Here is a 27,994-nt window from a genome sequence, read left to right on the forward strand (position 1 = left end):
GCATTGTTGTCCTTGTTCCTGAAACACAAACAGCAAAGCTAACTCCGTTGTGTACATAAGCTGCAATCTGACCTCCATGTGTGCAGTGTGTGTGGTCTAAGGAATTCCCTGACAACCAGAGACATGAAGCTGCAGATTCCTGGTTTAATTTTGAAAAGCATGAATATTTGATGCTGGTGTGTGAAGAGAGCACCCAATTTGCCAGCGGGGTGGAAACAGTGTGGCATTATCAATGTTCAGAACACAGCATATTCTTTTCATAGTGCTTTAGTAAATAACTGCTGTGAAAGAACTATCCATGATTGTTTCATCAAGCATGGCCCAGCCCTGCAGATGCCATGTCACAGAATCACAGAATCTCTCAGACTGGAAAAGCCCTTCAAGCTCATGGAGTCCAAGCATTAGTTTCACACTGCCAAGCCCTTGACCAAACCAAATCCCTCAGCACAACATCTAGTCACTATATGTCGCTATGGTTGGAAAGGAGCACCTTGTGTCAACAAGTTGCTGACAAGCTGGCAAACCTAACAGGCTGACAGTGTTTAGAAACTCCCTTAGAAACTCAGGTTCTTTGTTTAGTTTCTCACTCCACAACATAACAAAGAGTTTAGGTGGAGCTGGTGTAATCCAGGAGAACTCTTCCATGATCTTCCTTCGGTTTGCACCCTGGGAACATGAAGGACTGTGTCATAAAGATGAAGAGCGTGGTCCTCCTCATTTTCCTAGGAGTGGTGTCTGGTAAGAATATGATCTAACTTCAGAACACTGTTGGCTTATTGTACTTTCTCTTGGGAGATTTATAATTCATGTTTAGGGATGGGACATGGATGGAAAAAAAAAAATCAAGGGTTATTTTCCAACTGAAATAGATTGAACTCTGTGTTGGCAGCAGTTTAATGAAGAGTACGCAACTTCTTGCTATGACACTTCTCCTGATGAGGAGCTTTGTGTGCAGTAACCACTGCTCAGCATGAAAGCGTCAGGAAAGGAGAAATATCTTCTGTTCATGCTCCAGCACTCTCTTTCCAAATATTGATAGCATTTTTCTTTGATGAAGTAAAACAACCAAACAGGAGAGTATTAGTAAGGTCATCTTTACCTAGCATAAACCCATGGGACATCTGGGTCGAGGCAATGCCAAGCACAAATCCAGGCTGGGCAGTGAGTGGCTGGAGAGCAGCCCCGAGGAGAGGGACTTGGGGGTGCTGCTGGACAAGAAGCTCAACAGGAGCCAGCAGTGTGCAGTTGCAGCCCAGAAAGCCAAGCAGAGCCTGGGCTGCAGCAGGAGCAGTGTGGCCAGCAAGGCCAGGGAGGTGATTCCCCCCCTCTACTCCGCTCTGCTGAGACCTCACCTGCAGTACTGCATCCAGTTCTGGAGCCTCCATGACAAGAAGGATGTGGAGATGCTGGAGTGTGTCCAGAGAAGGGCCAGGAGGATGCTCAGAGGGCTGCACTCACACTGCAGGCTCCTGTTGAGCTTTTCGTCACTCCAGACTCCCAGGTCCTTTTCCTCAGGGCTGCTCTCCAGCAGATCACCTCCCAGCCTTCACTGGTGCAGTTTGTTATTCCTCCCCAGATGCAGGACTCATTCATTGTACTCTTGGCACAAGCTGTGTGCTGCTGCTAGCCTAAGGTTCCCAGAAGCAATTCTGCATTTGTTCTCGTCTTGCAGGAAGAAGATCTCAGTTGCTTAAGGGCTTACCTGCAACAAGCACTGTTGGAGAAAATGCAGCAGCTGGCCTTTCTGTTTACACCTTTACTGTAGCTGTTTCTCCATTGTCTTCAGAAGGTGTTGCAGTTGCTCCTACCATAGTGAATTCAAATCCACTTACAGAGGCTTTTGACATTAAACCAAACGGAGGTGCCGAGTACGTGGTGAGTTTCACATTTCGCCCGAGCTTCGGTCACGTAAGCTGACAGTGCACAGCATCTTACACTGAGAGGAGTTGCAAGTACAGACTGTGGTACTCTTTGGACAGTAATAGATATGCCAGATGATTGTATGTCCTCTATCACACTAATTCCACTTGTTCTATCATAGAAAAGAGGCGAAACTAAGAGGTGAAGAACGACATAAAGAATGACATGTAGGACTCGCATCCTTTTAGAGCATTTCCCCATTGTTTTTCAAACATTTATGTGAAGTCACTGTGAATTTGGAGTGCCTTAGCTAACCCACATGCTAGAGTTAGTTAGTTTAATCTAGAGTTAAACCCATTTTGAGTCGCTTCCAACATAGAGTAAGCTGAGTCACATCAAAGTCATGTTTAATCCCAAGTGAAGGCTGCGATAGACGAGGAAATTATCTTCAGGTAAGAAGTTATCACACTTCCACACACATCTGTGAACTATTTCTCTCTCTTCTGAGCTTTCACGTGCAATTGCAGGGCAGTTTCTATTCCTTCAGGCTAATTTTCATTGCAGGATCAATAAATTAGGAAGTATCAGCTCACATATGCCACTGGCAATGAGTGTTCAGACGCAAGATAACTTCTTAGAATCATAGAATCAACCAGGTTGGAAGAGACCTCCAAGATCATCCAGTCACACCTAGCACCCAGCCCTGGGCAATCAACCAGACCATGGCACTTCCAACCTATTACCCTGCCCTACTGAATCAACTAGACCATGGCACTCCCAACCTATCACCCAGCCCTGGCCAGTCAACTAGACCATGGCACTTCCAACCTATCACCCAGCCCTAGCCAATCAACTAGACCATGGCACTTCCAACCTATCACCCAGCCCTGGCCAATCAATTAGACCATGGCACTTCCAACCTATCACCCAGCCCTGGCCAATCAACTAGACCATGGCACTTCCAACCTATCACCCAGCTCTGGCCAATCAACTAGACCATGGCACTAAGTGCCTAATCCAGGCTTTTCTTGACACCCACTTCTTGTATTCACTCATACAGAATATGACTTGTACCTGTTGCTTCCTGAGCTAATAATACAAATTTATATGTATGTATATATCTATCTTTTCTTTTCAGGTTGTTACCACAGGAAACCCCGTCCTAGATTATGAAACCATGCCAAAGATCTTTGATTTACAGATTTTTGTTGAAGATAGAAATGGGACAATTGACCTCAGCATATTGACCATCAAAGTAACAGATCAAAATGAAAGGCCTGTGTTTCGAGGAAATATGGCAATTCAAAGTAAGGGCATGGTGGAGCAAAAAACCCAAACCAACAAACCATCTGCTGGACAGAGTCCAGTGGAGGGCTAGAAAGATGATGAGGGGTCTGGAGGGCATGGCTGATGAGGAGAGGCTGAGGGACCTGGGGCTGCTTAGTCTGGAGAAGAGAAGACTGAGAGGGGATTTGACAAATGTTTATCAGTATCTGAGGGCTGCCACAGTCCAGCCTGCTACCACAGAGCTCAAGGCCAGACCATGGCACCAAGTGCCACGTCCAATCCTGCCTTGAACAGCTTCAGGGACGGCGACTCCACCACCTCCCCGGGCAGCCCATTCCAGTAGCCAGTGACTCTCTCAGTGAAGAATTTTCTCCTCACCTCAAGCCTAAGTTTCCCCCGGCATAGTTTGAGGCTGTGTCCTCTTGTTCTGGTGCTGGCCACCTGAGAGAAGAGAGCAACCTCCTCCTGGCCACAACCACCCTTCAGGTAGCTGTAGACAGCAACAAGGTCTCCCCTGAGCCTCCTCTTCTACAGGCTGTCTGAGCCATCTAACAGTGTGGAGTCAGTTAGCAGCACCAGCTCCAATTACACAGTAATTGTGCATTATCCAAGTATGAAAAAGTATCTCCCTCTCATTAAACTTCATGTTATTGTCCTCTGGGAACAACTCATTACTCTTATCCTCTGGGATTCCCACTGCTCTAAAGAGAAACCATAGTCAGTGAAAATTAACGGTCCAGAAACAGCAGGTCCTGCAGATACAAAAGGGCAGAGAGCAAATAATGTTATCCAAAGATCTGTGGTTCTGTTAATTCCTCTAGCCAAGAAAAGATAAGCCAGTTGACAGTGGGTCAGTATGGGACAGGCCAGCTGTGAGATTCCCTGGCATGCAAAGCACTACACCTTGCACTTGACTGCAGCAAACCTTCAACAAGTTAACTTGTATGTGTGAAGGACAAACAGAAGAAAGGCTCTGAGCTGTCCTGTCACCCCCCTACACTTAAGAAAATCACCCAGACCAGACTCAGCTGAGCTGGAAATTGAATGAAGCTTTATACTTAGAGCTTTGCACAATAGACAAGCAGGCATTGACAATATCTACAGCTACAAACAGCCCTCCCAGAAACCAGAGTCCCCAGGAGGGGCTCCCAACCACCCTTCCACCTTCTCCCCACCCCTCTACCTTACCCCAGACTTTGCCTTACTCTCAAGGTAAGTGTGGAGGGTCAGCCAGGGGCGTTAGGAAGCAGAAGGATTAGTCAGGCAGGTAGAGAGAGAAGTGCAGCTGAAAAAGCCCAGAGAGAGACTCCCTTATCTATGTTTGTGTTCTTGTTCTTATCCATCTCAGCAAGCCTATGAGTGCAGCAGCCATCACCATTGTTTCCTTTTCACAGCCTAGCATCTAGTTCTCCTCACCAAAATATCCCAGCTAGGCTCAAACTGGCACACTCCATCTGCATAGTGAAGTGATCCCTTTTTCTCCTGAGGGCACAATTGTATTGCTGCTCTCGGTGATGGCTGCCTGGGAGCGATTGGTTCTTCTTTGTCTTTTGAGTATTTCTGCTCTTTGTCATGATTTTAGAATTGCACCTGGGAAAAAACATTCACAGGCAGTAGTATGTGTGAGCACCTTCTGTGAGTCGGTATGTTTGCTGTTGTTTGCTTTAGTACCACCCAGTTAACCATAAGATCACCTCTATCCATGCAGCTGTCACTATCTATGTCTTGGAAGGAACCCCTCCAGGGAGCATTTACCAAACTGATGCAGCTGACCCTGAAAATGCTAAACTCAAAGTAAGTTGATTTAAATAAAGACTTCCAACAAGCAACAGAGAGGCTATAAACTACTGTATGTGATATGCTAATTGTTAGCATCTTTCAACAACTACCTTTGAATCGTAGAATCACAGAACTGTCAGGGCTGGAAGGGACCAGCAGAGGGCTGGAAGATGATGAGGGGACAGGAGGGCATGGCTGATGAGGAGAGGCTGAGGGACCTGGGGCTGTTTAGTCTGGAGAAGAGAAGACTGAGAGGGGATTTGATCAATGTTTATCAGTATCTGAGGGCTGCCAGGAGGAGGGGGACAGGCTCTGCTCACTGTTCCCTGGGATAGAACAAGCAGCAATGGGTGTAAGCTGCAGCCAAAGAGTTTCACCTCAACACAAGGGGGAACTTCTTTCCTGTAAGGGTCACAGAGCACTGGCACAGGCTGCCCAGAGAGGCTGTGGAGTCTCCTTCTCTGGAGCCTTTCCAGGCCTGTCTGGATGTGTTCCTCTGTGATCTGTGTTAGATAGGATTGTCCTACTCTGGCAGGGGAGTTGGACTCGATCTCTTTGGATCCCTTCCAACCCCTAACATGCTTCTATGCTTCTATGGTTCTGTGTTCTGCAAGGCAAGGAACACGTGGAGGGATGTTTAAAGCTGCAAAGTCTGATTTCTTGCTCTCGTTTCAGTATTCATTACTCCCTGAACAAGTGCCCTTCTTGGTCACAGAAAGTGGAGTCATTGTTTCTACAGCAAAATTTGATTATGAGGAAGGGCCACCTTGGTGAGGATGCATTTTATTCATGTTGTCTATTAGCTTATGGTGAGGCAGGCAAATGTTTTCCTGCAAGCCACAGAACCATTCTTATTTCGCTTGCTTATTTGACAGCTACTTTTTAAATATAACTGTGACAGACCCAGGTGGACTGAACTCAACTAAAACAGTGCAAGTAAACATAATCAATGTCAATGATGAAAGACCTTACTTTACCACGTGAGTGAAGAGCTTTTTCTCAGCTTTAGTGGTTTGGCACGGGTGCAAGGGCATAATGTGTATATATGTATATAAAATAATTTATTCTTTATATACATGTAATATAATATATAATTTATATCTCTATATATATTTATATGTTATACTATTATTTTTACATATTTATTTATTTGGTTATTTATTTATTTATTTATTTATTTTTTATATCTACCCTGAGCCCTCCCTGGGGGTGGGTCTGAACACTGCCAGGTGTGATGGTTAGCCCACTCCCACTTCCTATCTAGACCCCTATAAAAACAGAGGAACTGCCTGTTTCACTCTCTCCCCCAGCCTACCTGCTTCCAGTATCACCTTGTTGTTTCCTTCTGCTCTTTCTTTTACCACATGGCCATTGTGATGGTTTGGGTGTTCCCCACCTCCCATACTTTGGATATCACCCAGGCTAGACTCAGCCAGCTCTGGAAATTGAATGAAGCTTATATTTACAGCTAGCACAATATACAAGCAGATATTTACAGTATATACAGTTATAGACAGAAATAGACAAGTACAGAAACACAGCAGCCCTCCCAGACACCTGAGTCCCCAGGAGGGGCTCCCAGCCACCCTTTTACCTTCTCCTACCCCTCTCAACCTTACCCCAGTCCCAAGGAAGAATGGAGGTTTGACAAGGGGGTTAGGAAGCAAAGTGGATTAATCAGAGAAACAGCAGAGAGGCTAGAGAAAGGAAAAAATGCAGCTCTGAGCTCCCCAGCAGAAGAAGTTGACTCTCTTATCTATGTTTGTACTCTTGTTCTTATACATCTCAGCAAGCCTATGAGTGAGGTAGACATCACCATTGTTTTTCTCTTTCACAGCCTGTGACCTAATCCTTCTCACCAAAACATTTTAGCTAGGCTCAAACTAGCACAGCCATCAATCCACAAGGAGACAAAACCATTGCCATCACTCTGGTTGTGTATATATACATATATATATATAGTATGTTGTTTTCCCTTCCTTTTACCTTTTTTTGTGACTCATTTACCTCAAATACCTTTTACTTGTTGTTAACATTTTCTCCTTTAACTTCCAAATGGAAGTGAGACTATTTATTTGGGTCTACTTTACCTTTTCCTCTCTACATCTAATTCCTTTTCTTTGGGAAGAAAAAAGGGGGGAGAGGGAAAGGCATCCTATAAATCATTATTGGTTCTATTAACTACATTTGAGTCTCTAGGAAATTGAAAGTAGAACCGAGACAATCAGCCAGCCAGATGCTGCTAGAAAGCTGGACTGGGTTTGTCTGTTGGTTAACCATGAGGCTGCTCCTCCCTGCCTCCACTTACTGCTGGGGCAACTCAGCTTTTAATATACTTTATGAGCCTCCAGCATTCTTTCCAAGATATGATTAATTGCATTACTGCTTCTAGCTTGTTTTCCTCTTGGCTAATGAAGAAATGACTGAAAAGCTCTCCTGCTACGAGTGGTAGCTCAGCTGAGTCAGTAAGCAGCTGCCCTTGAAAATACTGATGCCCACATCCTTGAAGTTTGTTTTATCTTGTAGAAAGCAAAGAATCTACAGGATTCCAGAGGAGCAGAGCCCAGGCACTGTTGTTGCCAATGTAACAGCTAAAGATCCCGACGATGAAGGGTCTCCTGGCAGACTTTTCTTCAGCATCCCATCTTCTAACAGATATTTCTCCATAGATCCATGTAAGGCAAACAAATATATGTTTTCTGACAGTAAAAAAAAAGAGGAGTGACTACTCCGGAGCTAATGATTTTCTTTAGTTTTAAATTTACTTGCTTTATTCTGCAGATAACCCCTGAAAATAAGAAATGCTTGGATCAGATGCTTGGATCATTTGAGTAAAACTCTGGGGCTGCTTGACCAAAACTTAGTAATTGAGTCACAAATTCTAATTAGTAATTGAGTCACAAATTAGTAATTAGTGATTAAGTCACAAATAACTGAGTTATGGCAGGGGAGTGATGAGGTCTTGGCTGCAGTGATCCTTCTGGAGATCTTGAAGTAGCTGCACATAATTAGACCTTAATGTCCTCTCTTCTGTCTGAAATCCACTCAAATCATAGAATCAGCCAGGTTGGGAGAGACCTCCAAGATCATCCAGTCCAACCTAGCACCCAGCCCTAGCCATTCATCTCGACCATGGCACTAAGTGCCCCAGCCAGGCTTTGCTTGAAGACCTCCAGGGAAGGCAAGTCCACCACCTCCCTGGGCAGCCCATTCCAATGCCAATCACTCTCTCTGCCAACAACTTCCTCCTCACATCCAGCCTAGACCTCCCCTGGCACAACTTAAGACTGTGTCCCCTTGTTCTGTTGCTGGCTGCCTGGGAGAAGAGCCCAACCCCACCTGGCCACATCCTCCCTTCAGGTAGCTGCTGACAGCAATGAGGTCTGCCCTGAGCCTCCTCTGCTGCAGGCTGCACACCCCCAGCTCCCTCAGCCTCTCTTCACAGGGCTGTGCTCCAGGCCCCTCACCAGCTTTGTTGCCCTTCTCTGGACACCTTCCAGCACCTCAACATCTCTCTTGAACTGAGGATACTCAGGTATTGAGTTGAGGAATACTCGGGTGCACAGCAAATCTGCACCTCAGCTTCATGGCTCAGTTCAGACCCTCCAGGAGAGTGCTACCCACATCCCTTTGTGCTTTGTGTGCTTTCTGGAGTGCATACACACCAATGCCCTGAGGTTTTGCCCCAGGGCTGGCATTTAGAGACTGCTTTGCTTGACCTGCTATTTAGAAGTGCTCCACACAGCGGGCAGAGGTGCCACACCACACAGTGCTGTAAGGATTTAGGGTGATCCTTAAATACTTTGGATTCTCCACTGGAACATGAATCTTTTTCTCTTGGGGCATGTATTGCCACCTTCTACCACAATGATACTCTGAAAGGCAAAGTATATTCAAGCTCCTTTGTACTCTGTGCTGTTGAATTGTGAGTGGATTTAGAGGTGCTGAAGAATGCTTGAACAATAATGCTAGAAAGTGAAGGAGCTAAAGAGCTCTGCTCTGACTCTTTAAGACCTGCTTTCCAAGCCATCGGCAGAGCCCCCCTAGGGTGTACTTTGCGCTTATGTAGCCTTTAAGTAGAACTTACCAAACCATTTTGTATCATTTAAAAAGGTAGCTAAACCTGCCATGATTAGTGCATAATGGAAGACTTCACTGTGTCACCTCTTGCTGAGCCTCCCTGTCCTTTTGTGTGCACAGTGTGAGCGTTTGTTTCTCCTCTCCATGGCAGACACCTAACTTTGGGCTGCATTTTGCCTAGGGACTGGCATGCTGCAGGTGACTGGAAGAATCGACCGAGATGACGTTCGGCTGTGGCTCTACCCTAACATCTCATTAATCATTCGAGTAGAGGACAGTCCCACAACTGGGCACTACAGTGAACTGCAGATCACAGTCATTGTTGATGATGTCAATGACAACCCACCCAAATGTACTCCTTCTACCCTCAGGTATTGAGGGTCTAGTTACATGCTTTGCGTACACCAAGCTGGGTGCAGTGGCTGCCACACCAGAGAGTTGTGCTGCCATTCAGCCAGACTTGGAGAGGCTGAGAGCTGGGCAGGAGAAATGCAATGAAGTTCAACAGGGGCAAGTGCCGAGTCATGCCCCTGAAAAAGAACAACCCCATGGAGCAGTATAGGCTGGGGACTGACCTGCTGGAGAGCAGTGAAGGGGAGAAGGACCTGGGAGTCCTGCTGGATGGCAGGATGACTGTGAGCCAGCAGTGTGCCCTTGTGGCCAGGAAGGCCAATGCCATTCAGGGGTGGATTAGAAGGGCTGTAGTTAATAGGTTGAGGGAGGGGTTCTCCTGCCCCTCTACTTTGCCCTGGTGGGGCCTCATCTGGAGTACTGTGTCCAGTTCTGGGTCCCCCACTTCAAGAAGTACAGGGAGCTGCTTGAGAGAGTTCAGCACAGAGCCACAAAAATGAAGGAAGTTGAACATCTTCCTTACGAGGAGAGCCTGAGGGAGCTGGGGCTTGTTAGCTTGGAGAGAGGGAGACTAAGGGATGACCTCATTCATGGTTATAAATTTGTAAGGGCTGAGTGCCAGGAGGCTGCAGCCAGGCTCTGCTGGGTGATGCCCAGTGACAGCACAAGGGGCACTGGGTAGAAGCTGAGGCACAGGAGGTTCCACGTGAACCTGAGGAGGAATTGTTTCCCTGTGAGGGTGACAGAGCCCTGGCACAGGCTGCCCATGGGGGTTGCAGAGTCTCCCTCTCTGGAGATACTCACAACTGTCTGGATGTGCTGCAGTGTGATCTGCTCTGGGTGATCTGCTCTGGCAGGGGGGCTGGAGCAGATGAGCTTTCAAGCTGCCTTCCAGCCCCCTGACATTCTGCACTATCTAACAGAACTGTCATGCGTTTGAAACACACTGTTGTGTGCTGGCAGGAAGAGAGCCTGATTCTCTGAGCACTGCTTGGTTACATCATCTGTGACAGGAGCACAACTCTGTTGTCTTGTAAGCTTCAGCTTTGGTATAAAGGAGATGAAAATCTTCAGGGGAAAAGTATTCATCAAGTAGTTAGGTAAGGATTTCACAAGGAAACACAAGGGAGGCTTAATGCTTTTGCAGTTGGTCTTCAACTTTTAAACACGTATTCATTTTTAATTAATTCTCCTAAATTGAGAACCTTTACTCACAAGTCCATCATGTGCACCACAGGGACCCTCATGATCCACAGCAAGCTCATTAGTGCTAGTTTTAGAAAACATCAAAATGGTCCAACTATTAAATAACAATGAGAGAAGCAGCATCTCATCAGGAGATCAGTGTGATATGTACCTTTCTGATCCTGGGTTACTTCATCAGCTGCTGTCTGCTCAGGTATCGGTTTTACTTAAACAATAAATGCAGGTCAATGTGTTGGCCTGTAGCATATACAATCATAGACTCAACCAGGTTGGAAGAGACCTCCAAGCTCAGCCAGTCCAACCTAGCACCCAGCCCTGGCCAGTCAATCAGACCATGGCACTAAGTGCCTCAGCCAGGCTTGGCTTCAACACCTCCAGGGACAGTGACTCCACCACCTCCCTGGGCAGCCCATTCCAATGCCAATCACTCTCTCTGCCAACAACTTCCTCCTAACATCCAGCCTAAACCTCCCCTGGCACAGCTTGAGACTGTGTCCCCTTGTTCTGTTGCTGGCTGCCTGGCAGAAGAGACCAACCCCACCTGGCTACAGCCTCCCTTCAGGTAGCTGCAGACAGCAATGAGCTCTGCCCTGAGCCTCCTCTTCTGCAGGCTGCACACCCCCAGCTCTCTCAGCCTCTCCTCACAGGGCTGTGCTCCAAGCCCCTCCCCAGCTTTGTTGCCCTTCTCTGGACACCTTCCACCACCTCAGCATCTCTCTTGAATTGAGGATCTCAGAACTGGACCCACAATTGAAGAGGAGAAGTATAACCTGCTCTCACAGAAAATGTGTTTGTTTTAAACAGGAAGGAGATAAATGAAAATACAATTGCTGGGACACTTCTTTTTCATCTTAGAGACTTCTGTAAGGATATTGATGTTGATCCTTCAAACAATCAACTTAATTTCACTGGATTATCTGGTTTGGGAAGCAACAACTTCGCTCTGGAGTCTGCTGTGTCTGGAAGACTTGTGGTCAGTCTTTTGCAGCTTTATGTTAGCTTGTACCATTTCAGAAGTCATAGAATCAGTCAGGGTTGGAAGGGACCACAAGGATCATTTAGTTCCAACCCCCCTGCCATGGGCAAGGACACCCTACCCTAGATCAGCAAGTCACCTTATGAAATACTGTAAATACAAAAAACATCCCCTCCCCACACCCCAAACTAATTCATGTCACAGTGGTAGGACATGGAGAATTATTCTTTTGGTTAGATGTAAACTCCACACTACATAAGACACTATCTATGGATTCTACAGAGTTTGCTTAATGGAGAACTGTTCTCTACAGTTTTAATTCAATGTGGTGGAGACTTGCAGCCAAAACCCCTACCCTTTGCTTAGGGAGCATGAAACACTCATTTTGATATGGGTAGTCAGAGAGTGTTGATGCTTGCTTATTCATGACAGACTGTGTAAGATCTTGGCTATTCAGCATGAAGAATTTAGATGCTGGAGCACTCAGTATCTGCTTTCCAGCTTCATTGCTTAAAATCACACCACCAATACGTCTCAGCCATAAATTTGCACATGACCATAATGGAATTTGGACTTGTCTGCTTTAAATGGCAAATCCTTATGCTGCTAAGCTGCAGCTCCCATAACACTGAATCAGAGAATCATGGAATCAACCAGGATGGAAGAGGCCTCCAAGCTCATCCAGTCCAACCTAGCACCCAGCCCTAGCCAGTCAACCAGACCATGGCACTAAGTGCCTCATCCAGGCTTTGCTTCAGCACCTTTAGGCACAGCGACCCCACCACCTCCCTGGGCAGCCCATTCCAATGCCAATCACTCTCTCTGCCAACAACTTCCTAACAACATCCAGCCTAGGTCTCCCCTGCCACAACTGGAGACTCTGTCCCCTTGCTCTGTTGCCTGGCAGCAGAGCCCAACCCCACCTGGCTACAGCCTCCCTTCAGGTAGCTGCAGGCAGCAATGAGCTCTGCCCTGAGCCTCCTCTGCTGCAGGCTGCACACCCCCAGCTCCCTCAGCCTCTCCTCACAGGGCTGTGCTCCAGGCCCCTCCCCAGCCTTGCTGCCCTTCTCTGGACACCTTCCAGCACCTCAACCTGAGCAGTGCTGAGTACAGGGGCAGAATAACCTCCCTTGCCCTGCTGGCCACGCTGTCCCTAAGCCAGGCCAGGATGCCATTGGCTCTCCTGCCCACCTGGGCACACTGCTAGCTCATGTTCAGCTACTCTCTACCAGCAGCCCCAGGTCCCTCTCTGCCTGGCTGCTCTTCCTCTGTACTCAGCACTGGTGAGGCCACACCTTGAGTCCTGTATCCCGTTCTGGGCTCAACATTTCAAGAGAGATGTTGAGATGCTGGAATGTGTCCAGAGAAGGGCAACAAAGCTGGTGAGGGGCCTGGAGCACAGCCCTGTGAGTAGAGGCTGAGGGAGCTGTGGGTGTGCAGCCTGGAGAAGAGTAGAGTGATTGGCATTGGAATGGGCTGCCCAGGGAGGTGGTGGAGTCACCATCCCTGGAGGTGTTCAAGAAAAGCCTGAACGGGGCACTTAGTGCCATGGTCAAGTCAATTGGATGGAGCTAGGTGCTAGGTTGGACTGGCTGATCTTGGAGGTCTTTTCCAACCTGGTTGATTCCAGGATTCTAAAGAAGGTGTTCAGGGACTTATAATTTAAGAACAACATGGTTGCTTGTACCTTTAATACTTCTGCAACCAGCACTCAACCATTACTATTTCCTAGTAGCTGGTTCTTGTATAGACAACAAAGGGCAGAGGTCCAACATGAGCACTCCCTGTACAGAGAGGAAGATTTTTTTCTTATCAGAAGGGAAGTCTTAGATTTTCAGGCAGCTCATGTGGGTTCATCCTCCAGAGCAGCTTGATAAATCCAAGGTGGAGACCAGGCCATCCTCCATGTCATTGCTTTATTTGATCAACTTTAAATACAACAGTTTTTCTTTTTGGTTTAGATGACTGAAAGCATTGATTTGGAAAGCTCAGCTAATCTAGGACTTGAAGTTTACTCTTTGACTGTCAGAGTGCAAGATGTTGCCCGTCCTGACTATGCAAGCAAGTATCCTTTCTGCAGTTACTTCATGTGTGCCAACGACACGGAGGGAGGAATGCTTTAAATACACGCATGAGAAAATCTCCCAGCCAGACTCAGCTACAATTCAGTCTTCTCTTTCCAGGTACCATCTACCTTTACATCAGGATAAAGCCAGTGAACGAGTTCTTTCCAGCCTTCAGTAACTTGTCTTATGAATTTGATGTTCCAGAAATTACTAAAGGTACTGTAAGCACCTTTGTGCCAGAAATAACCTTGGGAAGTGTACAGGGTTAACCTTCTTGGGGCAGTGATCGTGAACCTGATCCCAGGTGGTCTTGACCCCTCCCCAGGGGTGGGTCTGAACACTACCAGGTGTGGTACTTAGCCCACTCCTCCTTCTTGTCTAAGACCCATAAAAGCAGGGGGACTTGCTCTTTGCTCTCTCTCCCCCCTGCCTTACTGCTTGCCAGCAATCACCTTTCCTGTGTCCTGTTGCTCTTTGTTTCACCGTGTGGCCATCACCACCCACAAGGCAGACAGAACCACTGCCATCAAATCTGGTTGTATATTTACATGTTGTGTACCTTGTTTTCCCTTCCCTATGCCTTTGTAACTTCCCTACCTCATATAGAATAGAATAGAACAGAATCAACCTTTTCTTTATTGTTAAACCTTTCTTCTTTTAACTGCAAATCGCAGTGAGATGATTTATTTGGGTCTGCTTTACCTTGTCTCTCTCTCCTCCTAATTCCTTTTCTTTGGGAAAGAAGGGGGAAGAGGGAGGGGCATCCTATAAATTGTTATGGGTTCTGTCAACTACACTGGAGTCTCTGGGAAATTTCAATTAGAACTGAGACAGTAAATAACTTTCCCTTCTAAATGGATTTTCATCTATTCAAATGTCTCAGTTTCTATTTGGTTAGGGTCTCACCACCCAACCACCTACTAACCCTACAGACAGAAGCTGAGACACAGACACCTTCTGCAATTACAGAAGAAGTCTGTGGCATAGCCAGAAGTGGAACTCAGATGTCTTATTTTAGACTGTCTTTCTGCTCTTGTTAAATTAGCCTTTTTGAGGGGTTGCCATGGTGCAAGGCACCTGCTACAGAGTTAGGCAGATTGGTGCAGACTCCCATGCTGCAGGCTGGTGGTTGCTGCCTTTGGTTGCTGCCTTGGGCCCACCTCACCTTGAGTACAAAGTGAGTGGTGAGGCTGCCTTCAAGCAGCCAGAGCAGCACCTTGCGCCCAGAGAGGATGAGGCTTCCTCCAATGGCTCAGGACCAATGTCTGCAAACACAGCCCAAAACCTGAATGTGTTGAAAGTGTTCCCATGGTATTTCAGCACCCTTCTTTGTCCCCTGGTGAGGCCTGTGTCTAATATGTGTGCAGAGCAGTGACACAACACCTTGCCTCCTTGGTAACCCTCATTTCCCAGGTATGACTGCCAGCTGGCTCTGTGCTGAGTTGTTTAATCTACAGTGGAGCTTCCCTAGGTTCAGCATCTCCTTCATATGACCTAATGTATCAAACAAAAGCCTTCTGCCCCAGGATTTCATTCACTGGCTTTGTTCTCTATGCTGAGGGAAAATGGAGAGGTTCATTAGATACATGCTAGATAAATCTTGACCCTTATTCTGGACTTCATGTGACCCCTAAGGGATCTCTACTTAAGAGATCTCTGAAGGTGTCAAGTTCAACTTGTGCGCTAAGTGAAGCCAGTTTCCAAAGCTACATCAGATTGCTCAGGGTCACATAGAATCTGCCAGGTTGGAAGAGACCTCCAAGCTCAGCCAGCCCAACCTAGCACCCAGCCTCAGCCAGTCAACCAGACCATGGCACTAAGTGCCTCATCCAGGCTTTGCTTCAACACCTCCAGGGATGGTGACTCCACCTCCTCCCTGGGCAGCCCATTCCAATGCCAATCACTCTCTCTGACAACAACTTCCTCCTAACATCCAGCCTAGACCTCCCCTAGCACAGCTTCAGACTGTGTCCTCTTGTTCTGTTGCTGGTTGCCTGGCAGAAGAGACCAACCCCACCTGGCTACAGCCTCCCTTCAGGTAGCTGTAGACAGCAATGAGCTCTGCCCTGAGCCTTGTCTTCTGCAGGCTGCACACCCCCAGCTCCCTCAGCCTCTCCCCACAGGGCTGTGCTCCAGGCCCCTCCCCAGCTTTGTTGCTCTGCTCTGGACCCGTTCCAGTATCTCAACATCTCTCTTGAATTGAGGAGCCCAGAACTGGACACAGCACTCAAGGTGTGTCCTGAGCAGTGCTGAGCACAAGGGCAGAATAACCTCCCTTCTCCTGCTGCCCACACTGCTGCTGATGCAAGCCAGGGTACCAGGCATGCCTACTGCACAGTATGGTGTACGTTTTTCACATCTCTTATGTTTTGGGGGGTGACAAAGGCTAAAACCAAATGTTTGGTTCAGTCAATTTTCAGTTGGAATAACTGCTCTGTACCTCCTTTTCCCTAGAATACTAATGAAACACAGATTTTATGTCTCTCAGTTGGATCCAGCATTGGTGCAGTGCATGCCACAGACAAGGACTGGCCGCCCAGTGCCATCACTTATTCCATTGTGTTTGGAGGTGGCACCATGGATTACACAGATATATTCTGGATTAGTCCAACCACAGGTGGCTTGAAAATTCTGGGTCACTTAGACTATGAAACAGCAAAGAAACACATTCTCACAGTGCAGGCCTCCGACCAAGAGAAGACTGCAACAGCCTCTGTGAGTAAATCCATTCCCCTTCTTCCCGGCAGAGGGAAGCAGGCTTTCGCGACTCTCTTCTCTCACAGGGTGAGAGGGAGAAGAGAGGACTTTGGGGTGTCCCAAGGCTATTGATCAAAAGCCCAGCTGCACAAAGCCACCCAGTTTCTGGCTCAGCACAGCAGAGGAGCTTCAGCTTGCTGTCGCCCTTCTCTTTCAGGTGACTGTCAATGTTTTGGACGCAAATGACGAAGAACCAGTTTGCTCACCGGATTTCTACTCATTTCAGCTCCCAGTCACCTTAGCTGTGGGGACCAATATAAATGGCTTCAGGATTGAATGTCAAGATCGTGACTCTGACCCTAGGTCTTTCCGTTACTTCATTAATGAAGGTAATGCGTCGTGGCTGTGATGTCACTGCAAACAGTGAGTGACTGCTGGCTCGTAAATGAAAACAGCAGCTTGTGTGCTGCTTCTCCTGGGGAGACAACTTTGACCCACAAGTTCTGCACAACCTTACTGTGGTGCTTCTGAAAAGAAATGTCTCTCCACAAGCTGTCTACAACTACCTGAAGGGAGGCTGTAGCTAGGTGGGGTTGGTGTCTGGGTTCTAATTTAAACTCCCAGCGACTCAAGTATAGTTGATAGAACCAATAACAATTTATAGGATGCCCTTCCCTCTTCCACCTTCTTTCCCAAAGGAAAGGGATTAGATGTAGAGAGAGGAAAAGGTAAGCACACCCAAAGAAATAATCTCACTCTGATTTGGAAGTTAAAAAAGAGAAGTTTTACAATAAATTAAGAAAGGTATCTGAGGTAGGGAAGTTACAAAGGTATAGGGAAGGGAAAACAAATACAAAATGTGTAAATACAACTTGATTTTGATGGTGATGGCTTTGTCCTCCTCGTGGGTGATGGCCACGTGGTAAAACAGAGAGAAGCAGGAACAGGACGGTGATGCTGGTAAACAGGGAGGCAGGGAGCACAGACAGAGAGAGGAAGTCCCCCTGCTATTATGGCTCTCTGGACAGGAAGGGGGAGTGAGCTAACCATCACCTGGTGGTGTTCAGACCCACCCCTGGGGGGGAGTCAAGACTACCTAGGGTCAGGTTCAAAGTTACTCCCCTTACAGGGTTAACCCTGTACAGGTTGGTCTCTTCTCCCAGGCAACCAGCAACAGAACAAGGGGACACAGCCTCAAGCTGTGCCAGGGGAGGTCTAGGCTGGATGTTAGGAGGAAGTTGTTGGCAGAGACAGTGATTGGCATTGGAATGGGCTGCCCAGGGAGGTGGTGGAGTCACTGTCCCTGGAGATGTTCAAGCAGAGCCTGGCTGAGGCACTTAGTGCCATGGTCTGGTTGACTGGCTAGGGCTGGGTGCCAGGTTGGACTGGCTGAGCTTGGAGGTCTCTTCCAACCTGGTTGACTCTATGATTTAAGCTGGCTACTGCTGTCACCAGCTGAACCATTCCAATGCAAGACTGGATTACCCACTCTGTTAATGAATTGGCAATTGATTAGACAAAGACTTCAGAAGAATTGTATGCAAGGTCAGATTTACCTGCCAATTACAGCTGAAATCTTGGGTTCTGCTTACTTCACTTTTAAATAGGCATTTTCTTGATCTGTGCTAGATTCATTAAAGTTTCATTTTCAGAAGAGGTCTGTTCTGGGAGACCTGCTTAAAGGCAGCAGGAGAAGCCATGGCTAGAGGCTGAAGTTGCCTCTGATGACACTGCTGGTGTCCATGTGTCCTAGGCTACACTCCTGGTGGCACAACAAAGTAAGGTCTTCGCCCCAGCTATGTGCTGCTCCTGGGTACTCTTCAGGTCATTCAGGCGACCTTGTGTGCCTTATGATGATGAACTCTTTCCACATTTCTCTCTCTGCTGTGTCCCTATAGTGGGTCTTATTCTATATGGTAATGCTTTTACAAATGCTTTGTTTCCAACTATTTTCTCTGGCATCAGTAAAGTGGAGCAGCCATTCCTTGTCAAGATATTGCACTGCACAGATGTATAGTGACCCATAACAAGTTGTCAGGAGAAAATGCTCTTGACTTTACTACGAGATGAAGATAAATTCTTTGGAGTTTTGATGTTTGCAGGCAACACAAACAATCATTTCACCTTCTCACCAAGTGCTGGCTCCAACACATCTCGGCTGATTCTCGCATCAAGATTTGACTATGAGAGAGGACTTGACACAAAATGGATCTACAGGCTACGTGTCTATATAACAGATGACAATTTGCTGTCTGCCAGAGACAGAACTACACACCTAATTAAAACTGGAACGGTGAATTTGAGCATCAGAGTTATGCCAAACCCAACGACTGTCACTACCACAACAGTAAGTTGACTGAAATGTAGGTATAGTTCTGTGTTTCTTTTATGGGCTGATCTCAACTTTTGACTCCAAGCAAAGAGGGTAGGGGTATGCAAAACAGAAAAGCCTACCCTACCCTAGAGCAGGCTGCCCACAGCCTCAGCCAGCCTGCCCTTAAACACCTCCAGCCATGGGGCCTCAACCACCTCCCTGGGCAACCCATTCCAGCCTCTCACCACTCTCATGCCCCACAACTTCCTCACATCCAGGCTGACCTCTGCAGAGCCCTCCTGCCCTCTATCAGTTCAACACATGCTCCCAGCTTGGTATCCTCTACAAACTTACTCACTGCAGTGTCTGACCGTGAAAAACTTTTTCCTAATGTCCAATCTAAACCCCCCAGTTTCAGCCTGAGGCCATTCCCCCTTGTTCTGTCTCCAATTACCTGTGAGAAGAGACCAGCTCCAGCCCCTCCACAATGTCCCTTCAGGTAGCTGCAGACAGCCATGAGGTCTGCACTCAGCCTCTTTTTTCACACTACCCATCCCCAGCTCCCTCAGTCATTCCTCATCAGATTTATTCTCCAGACCCTTCCCCAGCTTCGTTGCCCTCCTCTGGACCCTCTCCAGCACCTCCACATCTCTCTTGCATTGTGGTGCCCAAAACTGAAGACAATACTCAAGGTGTGGCCTCACTAGAGCTGAGTCCAAGTGAACAATCACCTCCCTGTTCCTGCTGGCCACAGTACTTGAGATCTGGCCTGCCCAAAGCCAAGTCATCTGAACTGCACTGGCAGTCAGCAGGCAGTACGTGGGATAAATCTGGGCAGGTGGTGTCTCCCTCTGCACAGCCTGGAGGTGAGCTCAGGCCAGATCTTTCACTGCAGACTCAAGCAGCTGGAAGGTGCTGCAGGAAACGGCACCCTCACAAGTATGCAGCACTCAGGAACTTCTCCTCTCTTGTTTCCAAAGCCACCCTTCACTGTTGTGACGAGAAGGGAGAACTCCTACTCGGGGTCGGCGTGGTACGTGCCGTTCGCCGCCAGCCTCGGCGGCCTGCTGCTCCTCGGGCTGCTGGGCTACCTGGGCACCCTGCTCTGCGCCTCGCTGCGCTGCGCCTGCGCTCACTGCCCTCCGGCCGGACACGCGGGCGGCACCCTGCCTCTGTGAGTGCTCCTGGGAGACCCCCGGCCATGGCAGTGAGATGCTCTGGGTGTTCCCTGCCCCCCCACACTTTGGAAGTCACCCAGACTAGACTCAGCCAGCTCTGGGAATACGAATGAAGCTTATATTTACAGCTTAGCTCAATATACAGCAGATAGTTACAGTATATACAGTTATAGACAGACATAGACAAGGGAAAAGGCAATACAGAAACACAACAGCCCTCCCAGAAACCTGAGTCCCAGGAGGGGCTCCCAACTCCCCCTTCACCTTCTCCCTACCCCTCTCAACCTCACCCTGGTCCCAAGGAAGAATGGAGGTTGGGCCGGCGGGGGTTAGGAAGCAAAGTGGATCAGTTGAAGAAACGGAGGGTGAGGTTAGAGAGTAAGATGCAGCTCAGAGCTCGCCAGCAGCAGAAGTGAGAGTGAGTTATCTATGGTTTGCTTTTATTTTCACACATCTCAGCAAGCCTAGGAGCAAAGTAGACATCACCACTGTTTCCCTTTCACAGCCTGTAATCCAGTTCTTCTCACCAAAACATTCTAGCTAGCTTCAAACTAGCACAAATGTGCATAGATTTACTAACAACAACATTTGCTGAAGCTGAAAGTAGCACTTCTATCTCCCAAAGGTGGCTATGCCTGTAAGAAGCACCCAGCATCTGAGCCTAACTGTTCTGAACAGGAATGCCAAAGTTTTCACTTTGTATTTGGCTCCCAGTCCAGGGGAGCTGCCATCTAGGTAGCTGCAGGATGCCTTTTGCTCTGTTTGGCAATGAATCTCAGAGTGGCTTCCAAACTTTGGTGCTCAAGCCATTTTTTCCTCTGGCAAAACAACTGCAGATTTCCTGGGTTTTGCCCAGGAAGTGGCACTGGTTCCTTATGGGAAGCAGCAGAGTTCCAGTAGTCAGGAGGTCTAGGTCTGACTTTCCCAAAACAAAGATAAGGATTTCTATAGATGTTCTGGGGATTTGGGCTTCAACTTAGAAGTGATGGTGAATGTGAAGAGGTATAAATGTGATGATGAGAATGTCTAATTGTCTGATTTTTTATTTTAATCACAGGATGAATGTGTCAGGTATGTAATTCTTTTCAAACTCTTCACAACAAGCCCCTGCTTAGGGATGGCTGTAACATTTGTACATCCATTTCTAGACAAATATATTTGACCCGAGACTAAATAACACTGGCTGACCGATGGGAGCACAGGCCAATTGACCTCATGGTCCTTTCACTCTTAAAGTCTCTTCATCTTAGAATCTGAGAGTCAGTCAGGGTTGGAAGGGACCACAAGGAGCAGCCAGTTCCAAACCCCCTGCCATGCCCAGGGACACCCTACCCTAGAGCAGGCTGCACACAGCCTCAGCCAGCCTGGCCTCAAACACCTCCAGCCATGGGGCCTCAAACACCTCCCTGGGCAACCCAGTCCAGCCTCTCACCACTCTCATACTCAACAACTTCCTCCTCACCTCCAGCCTGACTCTCCCCACCTCCAGCTGTGCTCCATTTCCCCCAGTCCTGTCACTCCCAGACAGCCTCAGAAGTCCCTCCCCAGCATTTCTGTAGCCCACTTCAGATCCTGGAAGGCCACAAGAAGGTCACCTGGGAGCCTCCTCTGCTCCAGCCTGCACAGCCCCAACTCTTTCAGTCTGTGCTCACAGCAGAGCTGCTGCAGCCTCTGAGCATCCTCCTGGCCCTGCTCTGGACACACTCCAGCATCTCCACAGCCCTCTTGTAATGGGGGCTCCAGAACTGGACGCAGTACTCCAGGTGGGGTCTCATCAGAGCACAGCAGTGGGGGAGAATCACCTCCCTGGCCCTGCTGGTCACACTTCTGCTGCAGCCCAGGCTCTGTTTGGCTTTCTGGGCTGCAAGTGCACACTGCTGGCTCATGTTAAGCTTCTCGTCCACCAGCACTCCCAAGTCCCTCTCTTCAGGGCTGCTCTCCAGCCATTCACTGCCCTATCTTATAAATTAATCTAATAAATTAATTCTATTACACATTAACTTAGATTAAAAAAAATCCCACACATTTTATAAGGCTGATTATTCATTGGTAACTATATATTAGTCACTGGCAACTGTATTAGTTATTGGTAACTGTATATTAATCACTGGTAACTGTACATTAGTAATTGATAACTGTACATTAGTCATTGATAACTGTACATTCTCACTCCAAAATGCTATGAGTTTGCTTTGCAAATTGTGTGTGGGGTCAGCATTTGAAAAGAACTAAGTCTGAGCTATCTCAGAATTTAAGGCACAAGACTCTCTATATGTGTGAGGAGATCTTGGCACTGTCAGGAGAATCTCTCTTTTTACAACATGTATTTTTATTTCCCACAGAGAAGAAGAAACCCAAGGAAGAAGTGTTTGTGGTAAGTACTGCTGGCCTGCAGTCAAAACCCAGTTCTGCCCAGCCCCAGCACTTCAGTTGATGGTAAAATCCTGTCTGTAATAATCCAGTGGCAACACCCTGCACCGCAAATGGCTTTTGATGCCAGTTTGGATTAAAACCAGACTACAGAGATGCAATGTGCAGGCCACACAAATCCACCTCCATCCACACAGGTCACCAGTTGCAGGTGGCTGCTGCTCCTTCTCTTAATTCACAGAGGTCATTTCTTGCTTTGTCTCTTTTCATAGGCAATGACAAAGCTGAGCACTGTCTTTGATGGCGAAGCCAGAGACCCAGGTAATAAAAGGCAGTTATCACTGAGCATGAAGGTGTGGCTGAAAACGAGCTGCATTGCTTTGGTTACTCATGGCTCAACGTTTGCTATTCACATGGCAAGTTTGCTGTTCCCAGGAGAGCAGCTGGGAGCTGTATTTCACAAACAGTGGCTAGGGGATGGAGTGCAGCCTCAGCAAGTTTGCACATCCAGAGCGTCCATCTGCTGGAGGTCAGGAAGGCTCTGCAGAAGGATCTGGACAGGCTGAAGCAATGAATTGAGGCCAATTGTACAGTGTCCAGCAAGACCAAGTGCCAGGCCAAGTGCCCTGGGCTGCAGCAGCAGAAGTGTGGCCAGCAGGGCCAGGGAGGTGATTCTCCCCCACTGCTGTGCTCTGATGAGACCCCACCTGGAGTACTGCGTCCAGTTCTGGAGCCCCCATTACAAGAAGGATGTGGAGATGCTGGAGTGTGTCCAGAGCAGGGCCAGGAGGATGCTCAGAGGCTGCAGCAGCTCTGCTGTGAGCACAGACTGAAAGAGTTGGGGCTGTGCAGGCTGCAGCAGAGGAGGCTCCCAGGTGACCTTCTTGTGGCCTTCCAGGATCTGAAGGGGGCTACAAAAAAGCTGGGGAGGGACTTTTTAGGGTGTCAAGGAGTGACAGGACTGGGGGGAATGGAGCAAAGCTGGAGGTGGGGAAAGTCAGGCTGGAGGTGAGGAGGAAGTTGTTGAGTATGAGAGTGGTGAGAGGCTGGACTGGGTTGCCCAGGGAGGTGTTTGAGGCCCCATGGCTGGAGGTGTTTGAGGCCAGGCTGGCTGAGGCTGTGTGCAGCCTGCTCTAGGGTAGGGTGTCCCTGGGCATGGCAGGGGGTTTGGAACTGGCTGCTCCTTGTGGTCCCTTCCAACCCCGACTGGTTCTGTGATTCTAGGTCCTCTACTTAGGTCACAATAATCCCATGCAATGCTACAGGCTTGGGGCAGGGTGGCTGGAAGGTTGCTTGGCAGAGAGGGATCTTGGGGTAGCAGCTGACACATGGCTGAACGTGAGCAGGTAGTGTGCTCAGGTGGCCAAGAAGGGCAACAGCATCTTGGCAGTGTGGCCAGCAGGCATAGGGAAGGGATTGTGCCCCTGTGCTTGGCACTGGTAAGGCCACATCCCAAACACTGGGTTCAGATTTGGGCTTCTCTCTGCAAGAAAGATGTTTTGTTGCTGAGTCATTTCCAGAAAAGGGCAATGAAGCTTGTGAGGGGGTCCTGTGAAAAGTGGCCTAGGGTGAAGAGGAGGCTCCTGGAGGCTCCAGCAGCTCCTGCCTGAGCCCCACACAGTAATCCCTGGCCTGGAATTACCACAGCAAGCTCTGTGTCTTATAGCTCAGGACTTTGACATGCACAGGGTGGGGCTGGTAAAATGTGGTAGTCAGTCCAAATAGGTCTCTAGCAAATAGGTCCAACATAATAGATTTATAAGCAGCCCAGAAGAAGGCAGGTTTGACTGAATGCTGGGATTCACCTGGCCAGGCTTCCACCCAAGTGCCTGTACCTTGTGAGGCAGTCACTGGATGCATCACCCTCTGTACACAAGCAAGTGGAATGAAGAAGAGAATCCTTGCACTTAGCTTACAAGTGGAGATTACCCATAGAGTTTGAAGAGCAACCCAAATGGTAAGAGTGAGAGCTAGGCACATGTGCTGAGCAGCACAGGCTTAGCAACACTGCCATGTGTGAGGAAGGCCAGCACTTGCATAGGCAGAGAACACACAGGATGCCATCCTGGTGATGTCAACTTGCACAGCAAGGCTGCAGGCAAGTGTTTTATGCAATGCATTCAGCCAAAACTCGTGGGCATCCCAGAGCTGCAGACCTGCCTTGGGTCAAATTAGATGACCTGACATGGTCTGCAAGACTTCTGTAGCTTTTGTGCTCCTGGCATGTTCTGCTCCCTCAGGCAGGAAACTCTGCTTGTTAAAATAGCAACACAGGTCTTGGCCAGCACAGTAAAAGGCAAAAGGTTTGGGAGAATTATTCCTATAAACTTAAGAGTTGTCACAGAATCACAGCCACATCCAGGCTGGCAAAGCCCCTCAGGATCACCAAGTCCAACCTAGAACCCTACTCTACAAGATTCACCTTAAACCACAGCCCTAAGCACCACATCCAAACCACACATCCAGGGTGGGTGACTCCACACCTCCCTGGGCAGCTCATTCCAGTCCCTGACCACTCCCTCTGTGAAAAACTTTTTCCTAATGTCCATTCTAAACCTCCCCAGTCTCAGCTTGAGGCCATTCCCCCTTGTTCTGTCTCAACTACCTGTGAGCAGAGCCCAGCTGCAGCCTCTCCACAACGTGCTTTCAGGTAGCTGCAGACAGCCATGAGGTCTGCCTTCAGCCTCCTGTTTCACTCTACCCATCCCCAGCTCCCTCATTTGCTCCTCATCAGATTTATTCTCCAGGCCCTTCCCCAGCTTCATTGCCCTCCTCTGGACCCTCTCCAGCACCTCCACAGCTCTTTCGGATTGCAGTGCCCAAAACTGAACACAACACTCGAGGTGTGGCCTTGCCAAAGCCAAGTCCAAGGGGACAATCACCTCCCTGCTTATGGCTGCATTATTACAGTGCCCATGCAGGTACAGAACGTTTTGGAACAGAGATGTTTTCAGTGGTTATGTTAGGCCATCTGCAAAGCCAGTTCTTGTATTGATTAAACAGTATGCCTCTGAGTGGCCACCATGATGCCCAGTTCCCCACCCAAGCAAGAGGCTTGGGTCCCAAACAGCTGATTTTCCAGGTGCTTCCCATTTCACATTTCAGCTCAATCCTGAGGAAAACTGCTGTGTCTTAACCTACTGTGATGGTTTGGGCATTCCCTGTCCCCTGCTCCCCCCCGCCCCCGACTTTGGAAATCACCCAGACTAGACTCAGCTGGCTCTGGAAATTGAATGAAGCTTATATAAACAGCTAGCACAATAGACAAGCAGATAGTTACAGTGTATACAGAAATAGACAAGGTAAAAGGTAATACAGAAACACAGCAGCCCTGTCAGAAACCCGGGGGACTCAGGAGGGGCTTCCAACCGCCTCTTCACCTTCTCCTACCCCTCTCAACCTTACCCCAGTCCCACGGAAGAGTGGAGGTTTGGCCAGGGGTTAGGAAGCAAAGTGAATCAGTCAGAGAAATGGAGGGTGAGGTTAAAGAGAGAATGCAGCTCCAAGCTGCCCAGCAGGAGAAGTGCCTTATCAGTGTTTTGATTCTTATACCTCTCAGCAAGCCTATGAGTGCAGTAGACATCAGCCTTGTTTCCCTTCCACAGCCTGTGATCTAGTTCATCTCACCAAAACATTCCAGCTAGCTTCAAACTAGCACAGGAGTGCTTTTAATTGATTCTTTTTCCTCCCTCGCAAGTGAGTGGCAGAATGTATGAGTTTAACACTCGCTCGGGTGCCCGGAGGTGGAAGAAAAGCAACGAGTCCCTCCGGCCAGCGCCGGTCAGGAGGCTAACGTCCAGCGCCATCAACCACAGCGGCCAAGGCACAGCCAGAGCAGAGGCACCAAGCATAAAGGAGCATTCGGAGAAGAGGAAAGAGCTGACTGCAGAGACCAAATTCGCTGCCGAGCCTTTGGCAGGGCAAGCTGAAACAACAGGCCAGGATGGAACGAGATTACAAGAACAGGGGTGGGGGGATGGGTCGAGACAGGAGGGTCATGCACATCACCTCCCGTAGGTGCACAGACATCCTCTCGCAAAATGAGCACTTTGCTGCCCTTGAGGCAGCCTGAGACTCCAAGGCATCTCCCAAAGAATGCCTGCTCTGAACAGCAAGTTAGATATGAGTTTTGTCTGTGTAGCCCCTCTGTAAAACACAAGGTGCCAAAGGTGCCGTCCCCTTGCACCATCAGAAGTCCAGCAAAGCCTCAACACTGCAATGACAGAGACAGAAGACAGCAATCTTATCCTCTGAGCGTGCTGCCAGCTTGCTGTGTCTGTGGTGGTGTCTGGAGTGCTGCTTGACTCTTTGGCACAAACAGGACTAGTTCAGAGCTCATCATTGTGTTCATCTGCTGTAAATACAATATATTCCAGCACAGAAAGCAGGTGGTGTGCCAGTGACCTGGAGAAATTCTGTGCTAGCTGGTTCTACTGCTGTAATGGATTCATCCCGGACAGCAAACTGCCCACGGGCACCTTAAATCTGTTGCCTGAAGAGTGAATGAACGAGTCAGGGGAACGAGCACCATTGCATCGGCCCACAGTGCCCACCCATCAGCTTTGCCTTAGCGCTGCAAACTCCAGGTGGGGAACTGTTTCTCAGCCTTGCCGTGGAGGCAGGGAATTAAGGCGGCCGAGGCAGGGATTCACACGAAAACAGAGCTGATATTTTCCCGAAAACCTGCCCCGAAACTACAGACAGAGATTCGCTGAGTTCTGGTTACCAGCTTGGGCTCGCTGGAGGAGGTCCACAGGGTGCCACAGGTAGCCTGGCTACTCTGGAAGTCAGACGTCGGAAAAGGCCTGAGCTGTTACTGCACAGCGCTGTTGTGAGCAGCAAAGCTGAGCCCAACTAAACTCACCGTCAGGCTGGTCGAAGAGGGAGCTCCAGCTGCCGGCCGCTCGGGCGCTCCTTCGGGAGCCGCAGCAGGGTCCTTGAGGCCGTAATGGGCGCTAATGGGCGCAGCATTGCCCCGGGGCCAGCGCCGGGCCCCCGCTGCGCAACCGCTCCAGGCGGGGGGCAGGCTCCGGCGGGCAGAGCGCTCGGGCAGGCAGGATCTCTGAGGCGGGCACCCCAGCGCGGGCAGCGCCCCGGCATTTGTACCCTGCCCGGGCACAGGGCAGAGCTGCCACTGCCTGGGCGCTAGGAGCACAGCCAAGCACCTGCGCGACTGCAGCGCGGGCACCGCTCGCGCCTAACGGCCCCACTGCGCGGGCACCGCTCGTGCCCCAGGGCCGCGGGGCAGGGGCAGGTCTGTGGGAGCCTTTTCCTCTCCCGTTCGAGCCGCAGAGGGAGGCAGGGAGGTGCACGGGGCTCCAGGCCACGCCCGCCTCATCAACAAGCACCACCTGCCGAACAGGTGCCTGCAGTTACCTTCTCGCAGCAGCAACGGCTGCGCTTTCCTGTCCGATTGGTGAGCTGCTGGCTTGTGTCCCCGCAGCCTGCGCGCACTGTGACCTTCTCTAGCTTTCCACTGTAGACAAGTTAATGTCTTTATAATTCCATTAGTCCTTTTTTTCTCACTTTTGCCTCTCTAATAGTGGCACCTTTACACTGGTCCTTTCCCCTGACGTCTGTGGCATCCCTTTGCCTCACAGGCAGGACTTCATGTCACCCTATTCTAACGGCCCTGAGACACTATGTCACTGGGGGGGCATCTCCCCACAACAGGCAAGTTTCATGTTCAGCTGTTGGGACAAGTCCAATTTTTCTGAGATGCTCTATGAAAAGTTTGACAATAAATTCTAAGCACTTCACTGTTTCATTTGCTCAGAGCAGATTAGTAACTGCTAATCACTGACAGCTGGCCTGGCTCAGGAGCAGTGTG

At 48.9% G+C, this 27,994-nt stretch overlaps 1 protein-coding gene across 1 annotated transcript; it reads left to right on the top strand.

Annotated features, from left to right (window-relative positions):
* Positions 1 to 472: 472 nt before the first annotated feature.
* CDHR3 (cadherin related family member 3) lies at positions 473 to 27,969 on the top strand. The gene is made up of 19 exons (XM_064141891.1): positions 473 to 738; positions 1,673 to 1,875; positions 2,999 to 3,167; positions 4,856 to 4,941; positions 5,602 to 5,696; positions 5,802 to 5,906; positions 7,453 to 7,601; positions 9,188 to 9,377; positions 11,368 to 11,536; positions 13,501 to 13,600; positions 13,723 to 13,821; positions 16,094 to 16,320; positions 16,520 to 16,691; positions 18,405 to 18,649; positions 19,597 to 19,790; positions 20,852 to 20,865; positions 22,137 to 22,168; positions 22,437 to 22,485; positions 25,862 to 27,969. Exons 1-19 carry the CDS (start codon positions 675 to 677, stop codon positions 26,179 to 26,181), a joined length of 2,682 nt encoding a protein of 893 aa, XP_063997961.1. The 5' UTR covers positions 473 to 674; the 3' UTR covers positions 26,182 to 27,969.
* Positions 27,970 to 27,994: the final 25 nt, after the last annotated feature.

This window comes from Pogoniulus pusillus, chromosome 4 (genome assembly GCF_015220805.1).
Source record: "Pogoniulus pusillus isolate bPogPus1 chromosome 4, bPogPus1.pri, whole genome shotgun sequence".
Classification (NCBI taxonomy): domain Eukaryota; kingdom Metazoa; phylum Chordata; class Aves; order Piciformes; family Lybiidae; genus Pogoniulus; species Pogoniulus pusillus.

Bases quoted from the DNA above. Each gene is read 5' to 3' on its own strand.
- CDHR3 (XM_064141891.1), top strand. From the start codon at position 675: ATGAAGGACTGTGTCATAAAGATGAAGAGCGTGGTCCTCCTCATTTTC. The intron at 18,650-19,596 runs GTAAGTTGACTG...TTGTTTCCAAAG, and splicing joins CGACTGTCACTACCACAACA to CCACCCTTCACTGTTGTGAC. The intron at 22,486-25,861 runs GTAATAAAAGGC...CTCCCTCGCAAG, and splicing joins TGGCGAAGCCAGAGACCCAG to TGAGTGGCAGAATGTATGAG.